This window comes from Hyaena hyaena, unplaced genomic scaffold (assembly GCF_003009895.1).
Source record: "Hyaena hyaena isolate Hyena2069 unplaced genomic scaffold, ASM300989v1 scaffold_404, whole genome shotgun sequence".
Taxonomy (NCBI): Eukaryota; Metazoa; Chordata; class Mammalia; order Carnivora; family Hyaenidae; genus Hyaena; species Hyaena hyaena.
Window position 1 is genome coordinate 990,245 of NW_024081036.1, and position 21,880 is coordinate 1,012,124.

A 21,880-nucleotide genomic window follows, 5' to 3' on the forward strand; every position below is an offset into this window, starting at 1 on the left:
CAAGAGTGGAAGCAAATTCCATCTAACCCAATTCCACTGTAGTGGCCCAAGTGAGATACAATGATGTGGAGATGCAGGAAAGAAAATGAATTCAGGATACATTATGGATGTAGAGGTGAATGGTCTGCTCATAATGGGAGTAGGTTGTAGAAAGCGTCGAGGAGGCGTTCTGGGATTTGGGATTTAATGGTTGTCCCCGGTGTCGGATTGTGGGTTGGATAGAATTGTTTTGAACCTGTTAAATTTGAGATGCCTTTTTATATCTAAGTGGAGATGCTGAGTAGATGGTTGAATAACAACAACAACAACAACAATAATAATGCCGGTTTTTAAGATGGTGGCAATAATAGTGATAACAACTAACACTTATTCTGTATATCATGTACTTTTATAAATGTATTCCCTTATTTAATCTTTGTAACAACACTATGAGATATGTATTATCTCTTGAAAAAACGGAGATGCTATGAACTTGTCCACGGTCTAGAAGTAGTAACTAGAGTAGTAAAAACTGGACTTTGAACCCAGGTAATCTGACTGCTGAACTCTATTCTTACGCTTTGCACCAAACTCTCTCTGGAGTGTGGAGCGCAGACCAGCTGTAAGACTTGAGTCGTCAGCACAGAGATGGTGCTGAAAGCCACAAGGCTGTGTTGGGTCATCTGGTGAGAGACTGGGGAGGAGAGGCCGCCCAGGGTCTAACCAGTTGGAAGGTGGCCACAGCAGAGCCAGCAACAGAAACATAGAAGTATCTGAGGGAAGAGGGGATATGGTATCCTGGGCACAGTTAGACGGCAGCAGGGATGAACCCACTGGGGTTGGTGTCACGGAAGCTGACAGGCGGCTTCTGTGGGGCGGTGGGGCCTGACGTCCTGCTGGTGTGGGTGGAGGACAGCCAGGGAGTGAGCACATAGAGGCCCAGGACTTGTGCTGTGTTGCGATGGAGAACTGGCAGATGCACCGTTAGCAGCAGGGGCACGTTGGATCTGGGGACCCCGAGAGCATGTGTCGGAGTCAGGGACTCACCCCGTGAAGGAGGAAGTGAAAGTGCTTGGAGAAGAAGCACACAGGTGCAGGAACGGAATCATGGAGCTGGGAGGTGCTCTCGCAGGCAGCGTGCGTCTTTGATGGGATTCCTCGTGCTCTTTTGTGTGGGGAAAAAGACCAGTATAGGTAAGTTGATGTATTTAGTGATGAGAGAAGAAGCGTGTTTCATTAAGGATGACATCTTATTCCCATTAAGAAACTGAAGGTCAGAGAATTTGTTTTGAGGAAGTAAGTGACAGAGCTTTTATTAAACCATAGGCCAAGGCTACACCCTTTCAAAAGCTTGGAATATATAGCTGCAGTCTGGCATGAAGTTAAAATCTAAAGAGAAAAAAAATATGTGTGTGTGTGTGTGTGTGTGTGTGTGTATAAATATACATATGTGGATGTGTAACTTTTTGACTTACTCTGAATTACTGGTAGTGGTTTGGAAGTAGAATTTTGCAGGGTGAAGAAAATTTCATTTCTAAGAGTCATTGTTGATTTTATTTTTACCTTTTTATATTGTATTTAAATTCTGTTAATATTTCAGGGAGCTTTTCCCCCCTTTTTTATCTTAGGCAGTCCCTAAGAAAATATTGTTCTCTATCTCAGATTGAGAAAAGAATTTGTGATAATGAGTATGAGAGACAGTACGCAGTCGGTACTTGTATTCAGTGATGTATTATCAATATGTCGATGATAAATATCCTGCATATATATTGTCCTTCCTTTCCCCCAAAACTTCAAGTCTATTTTCATTTGAATTGTTTTTCTTTCTCAAATCTCAGTAAGCCAAATGTAAACACCCCGGCATAAGTTTATTAGGTTATTTTTTTATGTTTATCATTATGAACAACTTCAAGAGATTATGATTGCCTCAGGAATTTGGTTATTTATCAAAACTTTGCTTGTTGGCAGAAAGTAACAACACATATATCATGTAGACTTAACTCAGGCAAGAGAAGGTTTTTTCATCCTCTGTTAGGTAAAAGAAAAGTTTCAATGAAGTGAAAAACTGTAAGCAGAAGAAAGAGGCATCCTTTGGGAACTTAGTGTCACTAAATTTTTTTTAAAACTGTTTTACAGGAGTGTTTAGGTGTCCATAATGTCACTAAACCTGTGTCTTCACTTTGTAATGGAATTCATTTTCTACTTCACCCAAAAGTTCTGTATGAAATCTCTGCATTTGGCATTCAAGAACCCAAAAATGAGGTATGCCATGTTAAGAGTAAATGCAAAAGACCAGTGTAATTATATGACACTCAGTTAAATGAAGATAATATTCTATAACTAGACAGTGTAATGAGAAGCTGAAAAGAAACTTGCTTTTGATGGATGGGTTTAGTTAAGGTGTTACTTACATAAAAAGATGTTAAGGAAAATGTGAGAATCAAAATATAGAGCATACTTGTTCTCGAAGAATTCAGATGAAGCTGTTTATGTTTTTATGTAAGATATGAACTATACAGTAGTTACAGCAAGCAGCTTGTATCATTAGGGAAACTTTTATTTAATGGAAAAATATACCTTAAATGTAAAAAAAAAAAAAAGGAAATCATTAGGGAGGAAGATGGGCTGAGAATGTAAGAGGAAGCTGTGGAATACGAACACTGAAGGGAGAGAGGTTAATTAGAGCACCTTTCCAGATTTTTTTTTTAAATATTTTTTAATGTTTTATTTATTTCTGGGAGAGAGAGAGAGAGAGACACAGACTGAGCAGGGGAGGGTCAGAGAGAGAGGGAGACGCAGAATCTGAAACAGGCTCCAGGCTCCGAGCTGTCAGCACAGAGCCCGATGCGGGGCTGGAACCCATGAGCCGTGAGGTCACGACCTGAGCCGAAGTCGGACGCTTAACCGACTGAGACACCCAGGCGCCCCGCACCTTTCCAGATTTTACCCAGAGTTCCAGGGACATGAGGTGACTTAGCGGGAGACCTGACTGTCGGATTCTTTGATCGTGTTGTTGAGCAGGTGAATGCTGCTGCCAAGGCCATCCTGATGTATCTGCTGCAGGGGCGACTGATGATGACAGCGGCGACCTGGAACAAGTTTCTCGAGTCCCTGTGTCCTGTCCTTCCTTTGCTGCAGGTACACTGGGCGAGCCCCCCGCGGCCGCGCGTGCGCACAGCGGGGCTGGAGCGGGACCGGGGCTGGAGCGGGGCCGCGCGTGCGCACAGCGGGGCGTGGGCCGCAGGGACGCAGCGGGGCCGCTCGTTTGTCACTTCACGTGTGTGGGGGGAGGTTACGAGGCGGGGAGCAGGCGTCTGGGACTGAAATGGCTGTGAAAACTAGAACGCGGCCTTACCTGAAGGCTTTCAGGCAAAGCCGGCAGTGCTTTCTAAGCACGTGGTCACGTCACTGGACTCGCCTCGTGAATCCCATCCGGACGTATGTGATGAGTGATGCGCCCATTAGCAGGGTCGGGAAACAGGCTTTCCCGGCCCCCGCGCGGGGTGCTGGAGGGGGACGCGAGAGGGGGTTCGGGGCGCCCCCCCGCCGTCTGTGGGTGAGGACGTGGAGGTGGGGGGCGTCTCAGGGCACAGGTCTCGTCTGGAGGGCGCCTCGGTCGGGACCGGGGAGACGGGGCTAGCGGGCGTCAGGAGAGCCGGCGTCTCCCCGAAGCTCCCCGCTGCCGCCTTCGGGTACAGCGCGTTAAGCCTCGTCCCTCAGCGGACAGCAGCTTTCTGGAAGCTTCTGACCTGCTTTTGCCGAGTGCCGGTTCGGCGAATTGAAGGAGATGGAGGCGTTGCCCGACGGGCCAGTACACGTCTCACTGTCGGGTTCGATGTGTAAAACTAGCAGTAACTTGTCTTTTTCCGAAGGGCTTTGCCGACACGGAAGACCCGTTGGGCAGCTGCGTCCTCCTCCTGAGCCAAGCGAGTCCCGGGGCGGACGCGGGGGCCCTCCCCTTTCCCGCCCACCTCAGGGCGCTGCTGCGGCTCCTGCTCGTGAGGAAGCCGGCGTGAGTACCGGGGAGGAGCGCCGGGTGCCGCGGAGCAGCCCTGGGTGCCGGGGAGGAGCACGGATACCGGGGAGCAGCACTGGGTGCCGGGGAGGAGCACGGAGTACCCGGGAGCAGCACCGGGTGCCGGGGAGGAGCACCGAGTGCTGGGGAGGAGCATTGAGTACTAGAGAGGAGCGCCGGGTGCCGGGGAGGAGCACGGAGTACCCGGGAGCAGCACTGGGTGCCGGGGCGGAGCGCCGGGTGCCGGGGAGGAGCGCCGGGTGTGGCGGGGCGGGCTGCGAGGCGGGAACGCCCAGCAGGGTGGAACCGAGGAGGGGAAAGGACGGCGGTGCTCCAGCACGAGACCGAGAGGAGGCCCGTGCGTGACGGACCCCCGGGCGCTTCCGCAACCAGCCCCGCCGTCCAGCGGGTGTCCCCGCGCTGCCGCGCCGAGGCGGCGGGCTGGGGCCGCGGGCAGGCCCTGGAGCCGCGGGGACGCACGCGGTGGCTTCTCCTTAGACATCGTTAGCCTCCCTTTCTAAACATTTGTTCTGGAAATTGAGCCTTCATAATAGTGTAGTGGGCCGGGTGACCATATACCGGATTAACTAGGCATTTTAATCTAGTTTGTACTCTTATTTAGGAAGCTGAAAACGTTTTCTTCTCCACCATTAGTGTTAGGTGTCGTTTAAACTAAACGAAAAGAGGAAAAACATATTGTCTTCTTTCCCTCTCTGTCAGGGCGACACGGATCTTGTCTTGCTTTCCTGAGGGAGCAGGGTTAGATTTTCCCTCACTGAGAAGGGAAAAGAGCTCACAGTTACGAGGGTTAAGCAGTGGCGAAGACGAAACCGGTGGAAAGGCTGGAAAGGCTGGGAGGATCAGACGTCCTTTTGACAGTGGATCATTTGCTTTCCTCTAACCTGACATCAGGATAGTACAGTGGCTTCTTTATAAACAGGTGATTAGACTGAAAAGTAAGGAAGTAGGTGGAAATAGTCTAACACGCTTAGACAACATTGGGAGGAAAGTTGAGAGAAGAGACAGTAACCCTTCCAGCCTAGAGGTGAACTTCCATGGAGTGAAGTGGTTGCAGGCAGAGGGGGCGTTAACCCCCGCTCCTCAGGGGTTGGCCTCCACAGGCCTCCACCTCCGCAGGCCTCTGCAGGACTGGGTGGTGTCTCTATTAATGTGCTAATGCAGTAAACTTCAACCCCAGATTTGGTGGGGGTGCGCCTCTGGAGGCCTATAGTCTCCAGGGAAACAAAGACTGACGTATCAGGCAGGACATTGCAAGGACTTAGCAATCCCCTCCCTGGGGCCCTGGGCCAGGCCAGACCACTCTCCCAGTAAGGTAATTCTCTGTCACTCAGAACTCAAAACAAACCATTGCATATTTGTTCTCACCTGATGAATTCTACCTTATCCCACCAGCCCAGAAACTCCATGTGGGCAGCAACCCTGTCCCCTGGCTGGTCGTTATGTCCTTAGAACTTCATAGAGTGCTGTGGACATAAATATGCTCAAAACATATTTGTTGAAGGAAATAAATGGAATAACTAGACTCAGGTGCCACTTGCTAAACCTAAAAAGACGCGAAGTTTACATCCTAGAGGAGATGCCTAAGTATATGCTTCCCACATTCCAGCGCAGCCTTCTCACTAGGGTTGTGCCTGTCCGTAAACTGACAGCCCCAGAATTTAATACAGGTGGCATTGGCTTGTAGTGAAGGCAAAAGAGAAGCATCACATAGGTGTCTCGGTGTTCTAACAGCAGATGGTACAGCGAGAAAGTAGCCTGACTGCTTACAGTGGCCCAGTTTTTATACAGTTCAGGAACCTGTCAGAGTAGTGGTAGATCCTGTTGTCTCACTGTCTCTGACTCAGTGCCCTTTGTCTACTTGATGGTGTTTTGTTTTTCCATTTCATCCTCTAGTGGTGTGCAGTATTTAGTCTTCTGTTGAAATCTCCCGCCTCTCCACTGAAATGACCTTAATCCTAATCCATTCCAGATAAAACAGAATTTTGATAGGAATCACAAATATTTGCATTTCCTTAATTTTTTTTAAGTTTATTTATTTTGACAGAGATGGAAGGGGCGGGGGGAGGGAGAGAGAGAGAGAATGGGAAAGGAGGGGGGAGAGAGAGAGAGAGAGAGAGAGAGAGAGAGAGAATACCTCAAGCAGGCTCTATGCTTCTAGTGCAGAGCCTGACGTGGGGCTCAGTCTCACAGCCTGAACCATGAGATCACGACCTGAGCTGAGGTCAAGAGTTGGACACGTAGGTGTCCCTGCATTTTCTTATTTGAGAAGAATCTGTCTAACCCCGTATAAATGTTTTCATAGATTGTTAAGACATCACATTTTGGTTAATAATATGATTACTTTCCTGGAGGTTTGACCTAATGTTTGTACTCCATTCACGAGTACTTGGAATCAGTTAGGGATGTAATTTGCAGGTTAATCTATTGCAGCTGATTATGGTATTGATAATGGACTGTGAAGTTGATAGTCTCAGTGAGTCTGTCTCTTCATTTGTCACTATAAATTTATTGATTATTCTTTATTTCTGATGTTTATAGATATATAATTGAAAAAATAATTGTAGTTATGCGCTAAATGTTTTAATAGAAAAATAAAGTACCATCGTTAGTAATGTCAGTATAAGCATAGCTAATATGTTGATATACAATAATGCTTTGTGATTTTAGGTTTTTAAAATTTATAGGCCTTGTATATTACAAAATGTTGATTGAAACACTTTGTTTCTTTAGGGTCCGTTCACTAGCATTAAAGCTTTTAGCCTGTCATCTTACAAGGGAGGACGAGGCTCATATAAAACGCCCTTTGATAGATGCCAAACTTCTCTCCAGAGTAACTAATTTATTCATTGTAAAGAAACCTATCGAACTCAAATTGGATGACAGGAAAGAACTGATTATTAAGGTGAGTATAAGTTTCGAGTTTATTTTGTGCTTACTTGCTGTATTTGTATATCAGACACTTTATGTCCCATTCTTCAGTTGGTGTGTGCATCTGGGAGAAGTGCTTGCCACCTTCAGGCGTGGTTATTCACGGCAGTTTGAAGCTGTCTTCTGCTTTATCTGGCTTCTGGGTACATTTATTTATTGAATAAATATTTCTTGGATTTCTTTGGTGCTTAATACATGCCTGGCATTATATCCTTTCGTTTAACATATATGCTGGAAATGCAAATTAATTAGAATAATAATTAAATACAATATAGGCTTAATGTAATAGAAATTCTTTGGTGAGTCTTAAAAACAAATGCTACTGACATAAAAACTATCGGAAATGGAAATAGCTGGTAAGTCAAAAGGAGACCGTTCCTATGACAAAAGTTATCAGCCTATTCATTGTAAGAGGGAAAGAGTAATACGGGTGGCAAAGGGACTTCCCCTGAAATGTCAAAGTGGTTCTGGGATCTTGTTGTTTAGCTCTTTTCTAAATCTTTGGCTCTTCCTGTACCTCTGTAGGTGTAGCACCCATTTCCCTATCATTAGCCAGGACCATACCCACATCACCCTGGGCCAGTGCAGGAGTAGATAAAGAAAGCTATTTGCATCGTCATTGGTTTGTTCCTGTGCTTTGTAGCTTCTCTTATGACTTCAAGCATGCAGTCTGTCCGTTTTTATTTAGGTTTAGGCTCACCCCCCAAAGCCTGCGATGCTGTTGTACAGCCCCAGGTAATACCGTGGCGTTAAATGGGGAAACACCTTCAGTGTTCTTCCGGCCTAAGGGTCCAGCGCCGTGTGCCAGCCCTCGCAGGAGGGTTGGAGAACCTGCCCCTGAGCCCACTCCAGGTCCTGCGGGGCTCCCTGAGCGCTAACCACTGGTAGCTGCTCCTGTGCCCTGTGTGAGATATGGGGGGCAGTGGGGAGTGGGGGTTCTAGCGTGGTCTTCGTGAGTCCCTGCTAAGGCTAGAAGGTAGCAGTGGGGGGTGGACAAGTGTCATCTTTGTCCTTTCCCCTCCCTGTTCACCTTTGGGTTTGCCATCTCAGACCCTGGCCTGGCACATAGTGGCAGGGACTGGGTTGGGAGTGGCTAAGGTGGAGTGCTGGGCGGCAAGCCCTGTGCTCAGGGTGTCTGCGGGAGGCACGGTGGACGGCCAGGGCATTCTAGCTGGTGGCTTTTGGGAGCCACAGAGAAGTCCTGAGTCACGTGTCTGGGATCACTAGTCTCGGCTTGCTGCCTGTGGAAATGTTACGGAGCGTGCGTGTTCTCTGTGCAGTTCTTAAAGTGGCTAATGGGTTATGAATGACCTGCTGGCAAAAACCTACATTAGGAAGAGACTTAGAGGATGTGATGGCTCTTTGTTATAGAACTTAAGTTTTCCCCAACGTAGCGCATCATTGCTGCAAATTTACATCACGTGAATATATCACTTAAGTGAAGTTGATTTTGGAGCTTTTGTTCTTATGGTATGAATTATAATTTGAAGTAGTTGAAAACAATTTATTTTCTTTTGTTTTTCAGTTGGAGACTGTTGAAAAGGTATATGAAATCTTTACCTCAGATGATATCGATCTTGTCTTGAGAAAGTCAGCCGCAGAACAGTTAGCTGTGATTATGCAAGGTACTGTCTTTTAAGGAAGGTGATTGCTGTATTGCCAAAAGTTGAATTTCAGGTAGCTAATCACATGTAGTGGTAGCAGGGGCTGCAAACTGCGGTTCTGGGGGCCAGATGCAGGCTACAGCCTTTTTGATTTTTTTTTAATAGCCCTTAAGAATGGCTTTTACTTTTTTTTTTAATGAGTTAGTTTTTTTGAAAGAGTGAGAGCATATGTTTGTGAACAGAGAGGGAGACAGAGAATCCCAAGCTGGCTCCGTGCTGTGAGTGCAGAGCCCAACATGGGGCTTGAACCCATGAACCATGAGATCATGACCTGAGCTGAAATCAAGAGTTGGATGCTCAACTGACTGAGCCACTAAGGTGCCCTGGTTTTTATATTTTTGAAGAGTTATTAAAAAAAAAGAAACATAAAGAATATGTGACAAAGACAATAGGTGACCAGCAAAATCTACCATATTTTCTAGTTCTTTTCAGAGAACGTTTGCTGATCCCTGGTCTACAGCACCATTATTTAACCAGTAGAATGTCATATGATGGAATTATCTTCCATCTAAAATATTGATGCAATTCTAACTGTGAATTTGATGTTCCTTTCTCAATTTACCTAGTACATGATGTTTTCAGTTCGTTCCATCCTGGGTAGAGAAATCAATCAAACAGTACTTTGTGGGCGGGTGAAATAAAAATAGTGCACTGTAACTATGTGTTTTTATAAGGTTTATTTTAAAAAACAACAAGTAAAATATACTGTTAACTTTGTAGTGTTATTACATAGGTTTCCATTCTTTGGGTTAGTTTTTTTATTTTCCCTGTATGTGATGTATATATCTTTAATATTTGAGACAAATGATAATTTTGCACTTACATAAAAAGATTGTTTCTGACTTGGACCATGGGATATGCTTAATGTTCCTGCCCTGACATTAGTGGAAACTGGGATGAGAGAGTAATTTGAAAAAGCATATCCAGCATATTTGTGCCTTTAATAACAGTGATATGGACTGCAGAAAATAAGGCTCTAGAAAAATGTGGACAGCCTTAGCTAAGAAGATCAAAAAGCTCTTGTAAAGAGTATTCTTTAAGTATTGTTAACATTCCAAAAATAAGACCTATAATTTTGGTATACACTGTGTTGGCAGGTAGTAGAAACTTTTTTTTTTAAGTGGCAGCTAAAGGTAGTTATAGTCGTAGTTACTAACTCAATATGTGTACAGTGTTTATGTTTTTCTCATTGCATATGTGTATATTCTCAAGGAGAGTATAGGAGAACAAGGTTTGTCATGAGAGATGTAAAATACTTACAGCTAACTTATAAGCAAGTAGAGTTCTTGTTGCTAGTAATAATTCTTTGTGTGTGTGTGCATGCGTGTGTGCACGCATGCGTGTGTGCGCACGTGTGTGTGCGCATGCACACATTTGTGTTTGTATGTGTAGGTCTCATTCTGTGTAGGCCGCTCTGTGCGTATGTGTGCATATGCACGTATTTGTGTTTGTATGTGTAGGTCTCATTCTAGGTAGGCCGCTCTAATAGAATACCACAGACTGGGTAGCTTATGAACAGCAGACATTTATTCCTGACAGTTGTGGAGGCTGCAAGTACAAGGTCAAGGTGCCAGCAGATTCAGTGTCTGGTGAGAGCCCACTTCCTGGTCCGTGGGTAGCCATCTTTCCCCTGTGCCCTCATAGGGGGCAGAGGCAAGGAAGCTCCCCCACGCCTCTTCTGCAGGGGCACTCGTGTGTCCTAACTGCCTCCCAGTGGCCCCAATTTCTAATATCTCACTGGAGATTAGGTTTCAGCATAAGAATTTTGGGGGAACATAAACAGCACATAGCAGTGAACGCGCGCGCGCACACACACACGTTACTAACAAAGTTAATATTTTTCAGAAGTACATTGAGTATGTAACAATCCCTTACCGTTTATATTTGCTGTTGGCAATTTGAGGTTAGAAATCTAAGAAGTTTGTATTTATTTATTTTTATGTTTTTAAGTAAGCTCAGCACTCAGTGTGAGGCTCAAACTCAGGACTCTGAGATCAAGAGTTGCCCGACTGAGCCTTCCAGGCGCCCTTGGAATCTGAGTGTTTATCAATAGAAAATGGCCATGTTGCCATGTATTAACATTAATTGTGGATGATTCTAAACATATTGATGTGATGGATTTGGAAAACAGAATTGTCAATAAAGCAATATGAAGAAAAGAATTTGTCCTGTACAAATAAAAGGAGTCATTTATATACTCAGAATTCTAAATTCTATATTATATATCTAAATTATATACTAAAATTCTAGTAGTTTTCAGGGTCTGAACTAGTTGATTTAATTATTCTTTTTAAATAGCTTTTGATTTCTACATTGTAGAAGTAAGTAGGATGTACTTGTTACTTAAAAGTTTTCAAATAGTTCAGATGTGTATACAGTAAAAGTTTAAAGTTATATCTAAATTCACCATCAGATGTAACTATTTTTAACAGTTTGAGTTTTGGTTATCTGTTCTGTATTTTTAAAACTTGAGACAATATTCTTTAACTCTTAGTAACTTTTTTTTGGATTTATAGATATTAAAATGCATGCTGTGGTGAAAAAGTTACACTTAATTGACAAGATAATAGAGTATTTAAATGAATGTGTATGTCAAGATGGTGAGGTAAGACTAATATGTATCTATACATATTTTTACAGATTAATATTTTTATTAATCAGATCTGAAAGTAAATTCAGCTGAATTTGGGGAGTACTTCGAAATTAAATCCTGATTAACACCACATACCTTGTTTAGATTTTTATTTCTAAGAGTGAGATCTCTGTAAAGGAAAACTAATCTTAATTTTTTTAAAGGTATGTAAGTGGAAGTATATACAAAGCTTATTTTCAGTGGAAAATGATTCTTTTATTTTTAAATTTTTAATGTTTATTTTGAGAGAGAGAGAGAGACAGAGTATGAGTGGTGGAGGGGCACAGAGAGGGAGACAGAATCCAAAGCAGGCTCCAGGCTCTGAGCTGTCAGCACAGAGCCCAACGTGGGGCTGGAACCTACAATCTGCGAGATCATGACCTGAGCTGAAGTCAGTCACTCAACCAACTGAGCCACCCATGGAATCCCAGTAATTCTTAATATTTATTTGCCTTTATGTTTGACACAATTTTGATGAAAAAGTATAAAATTTAGAATAAGATTATAGTTTATTTTACCTTGCCTTAGAATTGCTGATAATAAAATAACTGTTTTTTTCTCTCCTGACCAGGTTATAGAGTGCTTGATACAGCCATGCCTCACTCTCTTGAGGAAGGTTCTTTGCGCTGATCCGGTCATGCGTATGGCCCTCTCACAACAGTCTTCTCTCTTGACCCTGTTATTCAGAGGTGAATAAAATAAGTTCTGCTAATAATGAGATCCGTCTTAAGTGTTAAGTGTTATTCTTTAAATGTAGGTAACATTTATTTCCATTTTGCTAAGAGAATAACAGCATTTTTCAGTGACTGTGCTGCTAAAAATACCCATCACAGTGGAAAATGTTTCTTTTGTGGAGATTTCCCTGTAATCCTGTTACTGAGCAGGCCTCAGAACTGAGAAAGGCTGAAGCCTTTGATTGTTCTTTGCACATTGATGTGGCTGCATCTGGTGATCCCTGACCTGTTACCTACAAAGAGAGACAGAGCTGCAGCTCCTGTCCCTCCTGCCATGCTCCAGTGTCTCTTTCCACGGTGTTGGTTGGATTATGCTATCACATCCTGACTGCGGTGTGGTGTCCGGTTCTGTCATTAAACTGACATGAAGGCTATACACCTAGGGTGTGCAGAGTGGCAACTCGGTCGTCCTGAATGACTCTGAGCACGAATTTATTATATTATATATAGTGTGATTGTGATTTTTAAAAACCCATTTTATTGTGTTTAGGTTCAAAGATTCCATGTAGTTCTCTTTTTCTTCCTTCTGACCATTCTCGATAGAGAGCTTGGTAACATTTGTGTCCTTTTCTTAGAAGTTTAGGCTACTGCTTTTAAATAATTCTAAAAGAGGCATCTTGATCAAATGTCTCAATATGCTTCACCTTGTTAATTATTGTAATATTTATGTTCAAAATATTATTCAAATATAGATCAGAATGTAGTCATTTTATTTTAGCATTTTCTTTTCTTCTAATGGCTTCTGCTTTCCAAGTGAGTAGTACACAGTTTATTTGAAATAAGCATTGATAAAGGTCCACACCAGGAGAAGTTCTAAACAGACTTGGTATGTCCAGGCTCATACAGTCCTGAATAGGGTGTAAAATTTTACAAGTTTTACATAGATCGTTCTGAGGAAGAATAATAATTGCGGATCTCGAGTTTTCTTTAATCGAGTTAATTATCTTCCTGTGAACCCTATTCAGTAAAATTTAGTCCCTTGTTTATGTTTTCTTTTTTCTTTTCAAACCTAATTCTTACTCTTATTTACTCTTTCATCTATAAGTGTGATTTAAATTATTTAAGCATTCATGAGTGTTTACTAGATTCAAATACACTTTCTTTTTTCTTTTTAAATGTTTGTTTATTCATTTTTTTTGAGAGAGAGAGACAGAACATGAGTGGGGGAGGGGCAGAGACACAGAAACTGAAACAGGCTCAAGGCTCTGAGCTGTCAGCACGGAGCCTGATGCAGGGCTTAAACCCACGAACTGTGAGATCATGACCTGAACTGAAGTCGGATGCTCAACTGACTGAGCCACCCAGGCTCCCTGTCAAATACACTAAGGCAACATCATCTGTGTACCCTTTTAATATTAACAATTATTCTTTCTCATTGATGTTTGTGAGAACTACTTCACTGAGTCTCAAAATGAATTACAACATCTCTTATAAATGGGTTTAGTTTCAGGGCAAAATTAGTTTAGTTTTGTTTTTTTTTTTCTAGGAGAGAGAGAGAGAGACAGTGTGAGCAGGGGAGGGTCAGAGAGAGAGGGAGTCACAGACTGAAACAGACTCCAGGCTCTGAGCTGGCAGTCAGCACAGAGCCCGACGCGGGGCTCGAACCCACGAACCGCGAGATCATGACCTAAGCGAAAGTCGGACGCTTAACCGACTAAGTCACCCAGGCACCCCAGGGCAAAATTAGTTTTTTAACCATGTGTTCAACCAGGAAAATTTATTCCTCAGCAAATATTTATTGAGTATCTACTATGTGCAAGCTACAGCACTAGGCCTTGGGGATATATTTATTGACAAGCTTGGTAATTGGCCCTCTTGGAGCTTACAGTGCAGTTGGAGGCGTTGACAAATGTGCTAATACCGCCTATCATAGTGGAATTCCTGGTGCCAGAGGGAAGTGCTCTTCAGTTGATCGCACAGTGGGAAAACATGAGAGAATGCTTCCAGGAAATGTGGATCTAAGTTGGGATTTCAGAAACGAATAGGAGTTCAACTAGAGAGGGTTGATTTCCAGATAAAGGGAGCGGTAGTTATGTGTGAGAGAGAATGGTGTGTTTGACATGGTGGCTGGTCAGGAATGCCTGGACTTTGGGGGCATGAAGGGAAAATGATGAGATGAGGCACAGAGGGCAGTTCATGCAGGGCTGGGAGGGTCACAGTAGGCAGCACTGAAAGCCATGTAATTACAAGTAAATAACTGGAGAGATGTGTGTTTTAGAAAGAATATTCTGTCCACAGCATGGAGAATAAATGGCAGGGGGATAATAATTAAATAATCTTTCAGACACACTGCTTTTAATTATAAACTTTGTATCTTGACAGAATCTTACCTTGAGTTTCAGAGTTAGAAGTTAATTTAGAATTCCTTTATTACCCTGTCTTACAGTGAGGAAGTGGAGATCTAGAGAGATTTATCAACTTGGCCAAGGTCATAACCAGATAATGATGGAGGCAAGAGAAGAACTGAAACTTCTCACCTTTGCTGATTTGTTTTTGTTTTAAATAATTACAGAGCTTATACACCCTTATTGTAAGAGTTCAACTAGTATGGAGCAGTACAAAGTAAAATGCTAGAAGTTTCTAAAATTTTCTTTCTCAGTTTCCCCAAAGAAGAATGTGATAGGTATTGTTTGGCATATACCATTTGGAACGAACTTTTCTATATGCCCGCGTTGTATTTTTCATGAAATACTTAAGTATTGTGTTGCTTTTTTTCCAACTGAAAATGTCTCTTGAATATCCTTCCGTGTTATTACATGTGAGACTGCCTTCTTAAAAGCAAAAAAACTGAGTAGTGTTTCAGAGTTTCAGTTTGCCATATTAATATTAATATTTCTCCTAGGTTTTTAACTCTAACATTAATCCTATTTTATGGTCATCTTCTGCATAGTCTGTACTTGGAACTGCTTGGTCAAAGAGATTTTACCGGGTATATGGTTCAGGGCCCTTCCTGATCATTCCCACCCATGGTGTTTACAAGTACCTGTTTGCCTCACAATTGTGCTAACACTGAATATGTCTCATTTAAAAAATTCTTTAATCTTACTGGTGAAAATAATATCATTGTTGTGCTATTTTTTTAACTTTTAGGGCAGGCGATTATCTTTTCATGTATTTATTACATATTCAAATTTCTTATTCTATGAATTGGCTATTTTTCTATTGTATTTAATTTCCTCTTAGCGACGGGTAGAGTTTCCCTTCTATAACAACTAGAAACTTTATGCCTGATTTTGTATGAAGATTTTCTTCTAAGCTTTCTATACTTTTGATGTAATTATTTTTCTATCTTTAGCCTTAAATATTTTATGAAAGTAAATAAAGCTTTTCTGTTAGAGCAACTGAGCTTTTCATCGTGCTCTATAAAGGAGAGACTTCTCCATTTCCAAATTCCAAATTCTAAAGAGGCTTCTATTTTTTCTGTTACATGTTTATAGTGTTGTTTAAAAAATGTAGATCTTTATCTAGAATTGATTTTGATATATAGTGTAAGGTAGAGATCTACTTTTTTCATATTTTAGGTAGTTGTATTGCAATAATTTTTTATGGTTTTGGAAATATGATAGCTCATTCTGTCCCCACTGATATGGAGTGTATATTTCATCATAAATTCTTATGTGTATTTCTGTTTCTGTTCATTGCTATTTTTTTAAACATTGATTTATTTTTGAGAGAGTGAGAGAGTTGGGGAGGAACAGAGAGGGGGAAACACAGAATCCGAAGCAGGCTCCAGACTCTGAGCTGTCAGCATGGAGCCCGACGTGGGGCTCAAACCCACAAACTGCAAGATTGTGACCTGAGCGGAAGTTGGAGGCTTAACCAACGGAGCCAACCCAGGCACCCCAGTTCATTGCTATTTTTAGTCATGTCAATTACATGTTGATATTTTTCTTTTCATATAGTTAGGACAAATGTCTTCTTTGGCAACTAATTTCTTGTTGCTGTGTTCCTGGATTTACTAACTCTGTATTATGTTGTTATTCCTGTGTGATTGGTACCACTGTCGTGCCTAGTTGGTTAGAATTTCATAGTTGTCAAGCACTGAGAAATCTTAACATTGGAAACGTTACAGAGGTGGAAACTGAGGCTTATTAATGCTAAAGGATTTGACCAGGCCACTTCAGTTATGTCTTGGTGCTAGCCTTATGTCTTGTTAGCTCAGAACAGTTTCCTTTTCCATTATCTGGTTATAATAAGACACACAAAATAAAACAACACCAACACGTAGGCAGTGTTTTAACATCAAAAGTAAGTTCTCTGATTATATGCTTGTAGGAAAGGGCAGGAATGATCAAATAAGATCTTTGAATGAGCAGACCTTATCTAGAGATAAAAGACTTGGCAAAGCCTCCTAGAAGCTAGATCAGTTTGCTTCTTTGTGTAAATGAAAGTTACTCACGCACAGTATGGAGTGAGTGGGTCTACAAGTGTGGTTCCTGGCCCAGCCGTGTGTGGGATTCCCAGGCTCCAGCCCAAACCTACAGAAGCAGAAGCCCTGCTTTAACGAGCCCTCCAAATGATCCACATATGCTAGTGTATCTGGGTTAATGTTGGCGTTTCTCATAGAATGACACCTCTTCCCTCTGAGTTAAGATATTTTAAATTTGAGGTTCATTATTCTAGAGGTAAAAATATTTCATGAAGTTAATGCCTCTTTTTATTTTTAGTTTCCCTGATATTTCATGAAGATCATGACGTTGTGACTGAAGTCGGAGCATTATTTTGTCTTCTCTTATTTGATGAAGTATCGAGAATGGATGTGTGGTAAGCTATGAGAATTTTGAAAGATTTTACTCTTTAAAAAAAAATTTTTTTAATGTTTATTTTTGAGAGAGAAACAGAGCGTGAGCAGGGAGGGGCAGAGAGAGAGGGGGACAGAACCTGTAACAGCCTCCAGGCTTTGAGCTGTCAGCACAGAGTCCGACGGGCTTGAACTCATGAACCATGAGATAATGACCTGAGCCGAAGTCGGACGCTTAACCAACTGAGCCATCCAGGCGCCACAAAAGTTTTTTACTCAGTTATTTAAAGTTTTTGAAATAGTCTCTAGGCAGTGCCTGGAAATTTCTGAAATATGAAGCTTATGCTTCCCATTTTGGTTTGAGCAAGCCATATCAAAAAGCCCATTGGCTCAAAAAGTCCCCTGAACTCCTATTTTCTAATATTACTGAGCATAAAATTTAAAAACTACTGTAGTAATTTTTGTTAATACCCTTTTTGGTATATACTTTCAATTCTATGTATATTTTCTGTAATATTTTATTTAAAAACTTTTGGGAAGATGTTAGGACGATAATGTAGCTGATTAACACTGAACTTGAGCAGGATCATGTGGGAGGGGCACAGACTGACCTGCCCTTGCAGTGCCCGCATCACATGAGTCACTTACTGTACGACTTCCTGAAGAAGAGCGTCGTTACTCTTCGGAAGCCAGTCCCCGTGGTAGCAAACATGTAACTGCACAAATGATGGAACTAGTTGCAACTCTTGACTGGCGTTTCAGTCAAGGAGCAAATTGTATTTGTCAGATGAAACTAAGGTTTACTCAGTTGTTTCTTTCCTTTTGTGTGTTTTTTTTTTCCCTAATGAACTAGGTCTATTACCCCTTCCAGTAAACCTTCTGCTCCACCAGTCTTCAGTTTGCCTGTTTCAGTTTTTAGAAGGTAAATGATTTATTTATTTATTTTTTGAAGGTAAAATGTTACCGAAAGGGAAACCAAAATCTGTAAGTTGTCACAGTTTTCATCTGGTATTTAAATCACATGCCTTGTAGCGTTTTAATGTTTCCTGACAGTGGCGCCTCAGAGAGTTCTGGAGACACGTCCCCACCACCAGCCTTCCATCCGGAAAGGAGTTCAGAGAGGTTGAAAGGACTGTCCAGTGAACAAATGTGCTTACTCTCCTGCCTCGATTCAGCAGTTAACACACGGGCTGAATTGCTTTTCTGTCTCCTTCAATGTGTTTCTTTATTTATATGTAATTTTTCCTCTAATGCATTTGAAAATAAGTTCTAGACATACTTTTACTTACTTTCTAATTATTCCAGCATGTACCTCTTGAAATTAAGGGCATTCTCCTGCATAGTCACTATACTGTGCATGATCACATCTAAGAAAATTGAAAAATAATTCTGTAACATGATCCAATTTCTCCAGTTATATCCAAAATAGCAGTTACCTCTTGGAGGAGGGCAAAGGGAGTAATTGAGAAGAAAAGGGGACAAGTAGATTTTCTGAAGGGATGTAAATGTTCTGTATTTTATTATGAGTGGTGGTCATAGAAATGAATACAAATGGAAAAATTCATCAGGCTTTATGTACACTGAAAATCTGTGTATTTTAAAGATAAGTAAATATTATCTGAATAAAACTATGATTAATTTAAAAAGAACATTCCATAGCTTGGTAGATATTATTACATGTAGTATAATTACTTTCACTGCTATATAATACTCCATTGTTAAATTTATTTACCACAACTTACTCATTTTCCGGTGAGAAAGTATTTGGGTTGATTCTGGGTTTTTGTTCCTGCATCCACCCCTGAAAACAGGTATGTTTCCTGGGATAGAGTGCAAGAATTCCTTTTGGATACATTCTTAAAAGAGCAAAGCCCCTTGTTTGTAGACATCACCCACTCTCTACGGCCTCTAGATTCAGCTGAGTCATCAAACCCAACATGACGGCAGGATGCTGTGCCTGGAACGTCACTGCATGTGTTAGTGCTGGGACCTGCCATGGCTGGAGGACCCGGGTGCTAATAGGAGATACTGGGTCTAGTTAAGTGGGCTGCATGCATGTTTCCAGGCCCCACGGAACATGTCACTTGCAAGAGGCACGGCACCCAAGGGTGCTCAGAGGTCTGGCTTCCCATCATGCCTTTACGGTTTGTTTCCACACTTCACGGCCCGGGTGTGGGAGGCATTTTTACCCTAAGCAAAAAAAGCAGCTCTGTGATGTTGTTGACGCTCCATATCTGTTTGGCCGTCCTAGGGAAAAGAGCCAGAGTTAGCTCAGGAAAGATCCGTCTATAGCGAGAAGAAAGGGTCTTCTTGTTCCTTTACTCACAGTAGTTTTGTTATTTTAAAAAGTGTTGCCCCCTCTGGTAGATGGGAGGTGGTTTTTAAAACTGGTTGTGATGCATTAATTACCCTGTGCCTTTTGTTCCTTTCTTCCGTCTGCGTTCTTTAGGCTAAATTTGCAGCTTGTTTTCTACCTTACTAAAAATTTCCCCATTGATTGATTGCCTTACCCTTTTTTGTTCGGTGGAAGTCCTTTCAACTGAGCTCTGTGCCCTTCTGGCAGGCCCCATGAGTCTCTTGAGTATTTTCTTGCATTCTTGCACAGAGAGATGGCCAGGAATCACCTTCCGCTCCCCTGTCTCAGACCTGGTGTTAGCCATTTGTCTAAGGAATCTTGGTTTCTTTTGTGAAAAAGTCCAATTTTCCAAAAATATTAAACTATTCAGCCTCATTTGTACGTAGAACTCTCCCTTAGCTTGTTTTTTTGAGGTGCATGAAATGAAAAAGCACAGTAAAGGGTCCCTTTAGAAATCTTACCCAATTGTATTTATCTAACATTAGTCACAGCTATGTGAATTAGGGGTTTGGAATATGTATTTTAGGAAAATTATTTTTTAACATTTGAATATGCTAGACTTTGCTGTTAAACACTATTAAATTAACTTGGACTGGTTTAAGAGATGTTGCCATTGAATCTGTTCTTAGATCTGAAAATATTTCTGGTTCCTCTTGGTAACACATGCTGATTGAGTTTATTGGTGATATAGCTATGTTCTCAAGTGAAAATATTAAGTTGTGACTTGGTCACTTAGTGACTGCTGTGAACATAAGGCAATTCATTTAGCCTCTTTAAGACTCATTTTGATCACCTGTAAAATGGGTATCAGTGCCACACCATGTAAATGATGAATGATAGATAATATACAGTGTTTGGTGTAAAGTAGGCACTCGTGTACTAGCTTTAACCTTTTGTGTGTGGCTTACCTGTAGCCACAGGCCTTGACTTGAGGAGGCATTGGTTATGTCTGCAAACAACTCTAATACAACACAGAATCAGGTAAGTCTTCAGGGAAGAGTTCGGAAAGTATTTTTGGGAGTTTGGAGGATGGCAAAAGAATAATTGAAATACTATATACAGCATGCTTACTGTTCAAAATAGGAGCCATGAGAGCGACCTCTGTATTATTGGGAGGCGTAGAGCTGGCCCTCATTTGTAGCTCATTGGTTTTAGTTGTGTTTAAGAATTTCAAAATTTGTAATTATTTATATATATTTTCTTTAGGTATCATCTACCAGTGCATGTAGTTGGCCACCATGCTGTGAGTCCTTACTCTGTGGTTTTGCCATTATCTGCTGGTTGTTTGGCCTTGAAGCCAGTCTCAGACATGCTGAGAATAGCTTGGAACTTGTCCTGGTATCATGGGAGTGAGAATCTTTTGAAGCAAATGAATTCTGAACCTAAAATCAAAGAGTAAGCTATTACATTTAGTTGAAAACGCATTCATATTTAACTAACTAAAAATTTTTTTTTAATGTTTATGTATTTTTGAGAGAGAAGAGAGAGAGAGAGAAAGAGGGAGAAATACAGAGTGTGAATGGGAAAGGGGCAGAGATTGAGAAGAGGATACAGAATCCACAGCAGGCTCCAGGCTCTGAGCTGTTAGCACAGAGCCTGACATGGGGCTCAAACCCATGGACCATGAGATCATGACTTGAGCTGAAGTCAGACACTTAGCCACCCAGGCACCCCCATATTTAATTAATTATAAGTAACTAGTTAGATTTTCTTTTTCCTTTAGGGCAAGTGGCTTTTTAACTTACTATCTGATTCTACTTTTTCACTGAAGATTGTGATTTTTACTTTGTTTTAAAGATTACATGTGTTCATTACTTTTTAAAAATTATCACACCAGAAAATTTAAATATAAAAGTACATGATCTGTTTTAGAGATTATAGAAAGTTTGATTAATTAATGGATATAAGTCACTTGGAAAAGTCCTCTGAATTAGAGTAAAAGTTAAGTAAGTATATGTGTAAGTGTTGTTACCATTATTGTGATGAAGATTACTTTGAATATTCTAGTATTCTGATCTGTCAGGGCTTTCTTATTTGCATGAAAATTCTATTTCTATAAGCAGGAAAATGTCAGTACAAACTCTTAGGATGCTAGTATAAAACTAATATTGACAGGTATATATATATATATATATATATATATATATTTTCTCTTTGCTGTGAGTCACCCTTTAAAATGAAGATAATAAAGAATTTTTTGGTGAGAGTTTATAAAAAACATAAATGTCAGCTTTTATTTAAATAGCCTTACGTTGTTCTTCCTCTGTGTCTGTTTGCTTAGATGTTCGGATGCATTGAAGCTCTCCACAGAGGACACCCTTGCTCTGAAGGTGACGCTCACGGCTAGTGGCCTGAGGGACTGTCTCCATTCGGTCGTTGAGGCTGCAGGCCACAGGGAAGTGAGGGCTGCCATCACGAGGATAAGTTTTTATCTTCTGAATGACAGATTGTCTCTAAAGCCTGCCACCGGCCCCTGTGGGCTGACCTTGAGGTCCTTGGCCTGGCACACCACTCTCAGCAGGTCAGTGGGCACAGCTCAGGGTCGCCACTTTCCAAGGCCGGGATTGAATTGTGTTTGGGTTTATCTCCACATCTTTGAAGATAAGAGCACACATTCTTCCCGTTGCTGTCATTTAGAGATATGTTGTGTCCGTAAGAAAGAAAGACTGCAATTTTTATTATCTGTGATAAATGCCTAATAGTGGCAAAAGGGAATAATTTCCTGAGTCACCGCATTTTGGAACTAATGATAATCAACACAGTTTTTATATCCCATCCTCGAACATTTTGCCATCTCACAAAGGTAGACG

General features: G+C 41.5%; 1 protein-coding gene across 3 annotated transcripts in view; it reads left to right on the forward strand.

The window, feature by feature from the left end:
- RTTN (rotatin) overlaps positions 1-21,880 on the forward strand; it is a 163,405-nt gene that overhangs the window by 41,430 nt on the left and 100,095 nt on the right. For all 3 annotated transcript variants that reach the window (XM_039251940.1, XM_039251941.1, XM_039251942.1), the window contains exons 15-25: positions 2,116-2,241; positions 3,001-3,117; positions 3,852-3,991; positions 6,746-6,917; positions 8,469-8,568; positions 11,124-11,212; positions 11,811-11,928; positions 16,641-16,737; positions 17,568-17,636; positions 20,277-20,465; positions 21,352-21,591. In XM_039251940.1, coding sequence (XP_039107871.1) covers positions 2,116-2,241; positions 3,001-3,117; positions 3,852-3,991; positions 6,746-6,917; positions 8,469-8,568; positions 11,124-11,212; positions 11,811-11,928; positions 16,641-16,737; positions 17,568-17,636; positions 20,277-20,465; positions 21,352-21,591 — 1,457 coding nt within the window. The remainder of the gene's footprint in view (positions 1-2,115; positions 2,242-3,000; positions 3,118-3,851; positions 3,992-6,745; positions 6,918-8,468; positions 8,569-11,123; positions 11,213-11,810; positions 11,929-16,640; positions 16,738-17,567; positions 17,637-20,276; positions 20,466-21,351; positions 21,592-21,880) is intronic.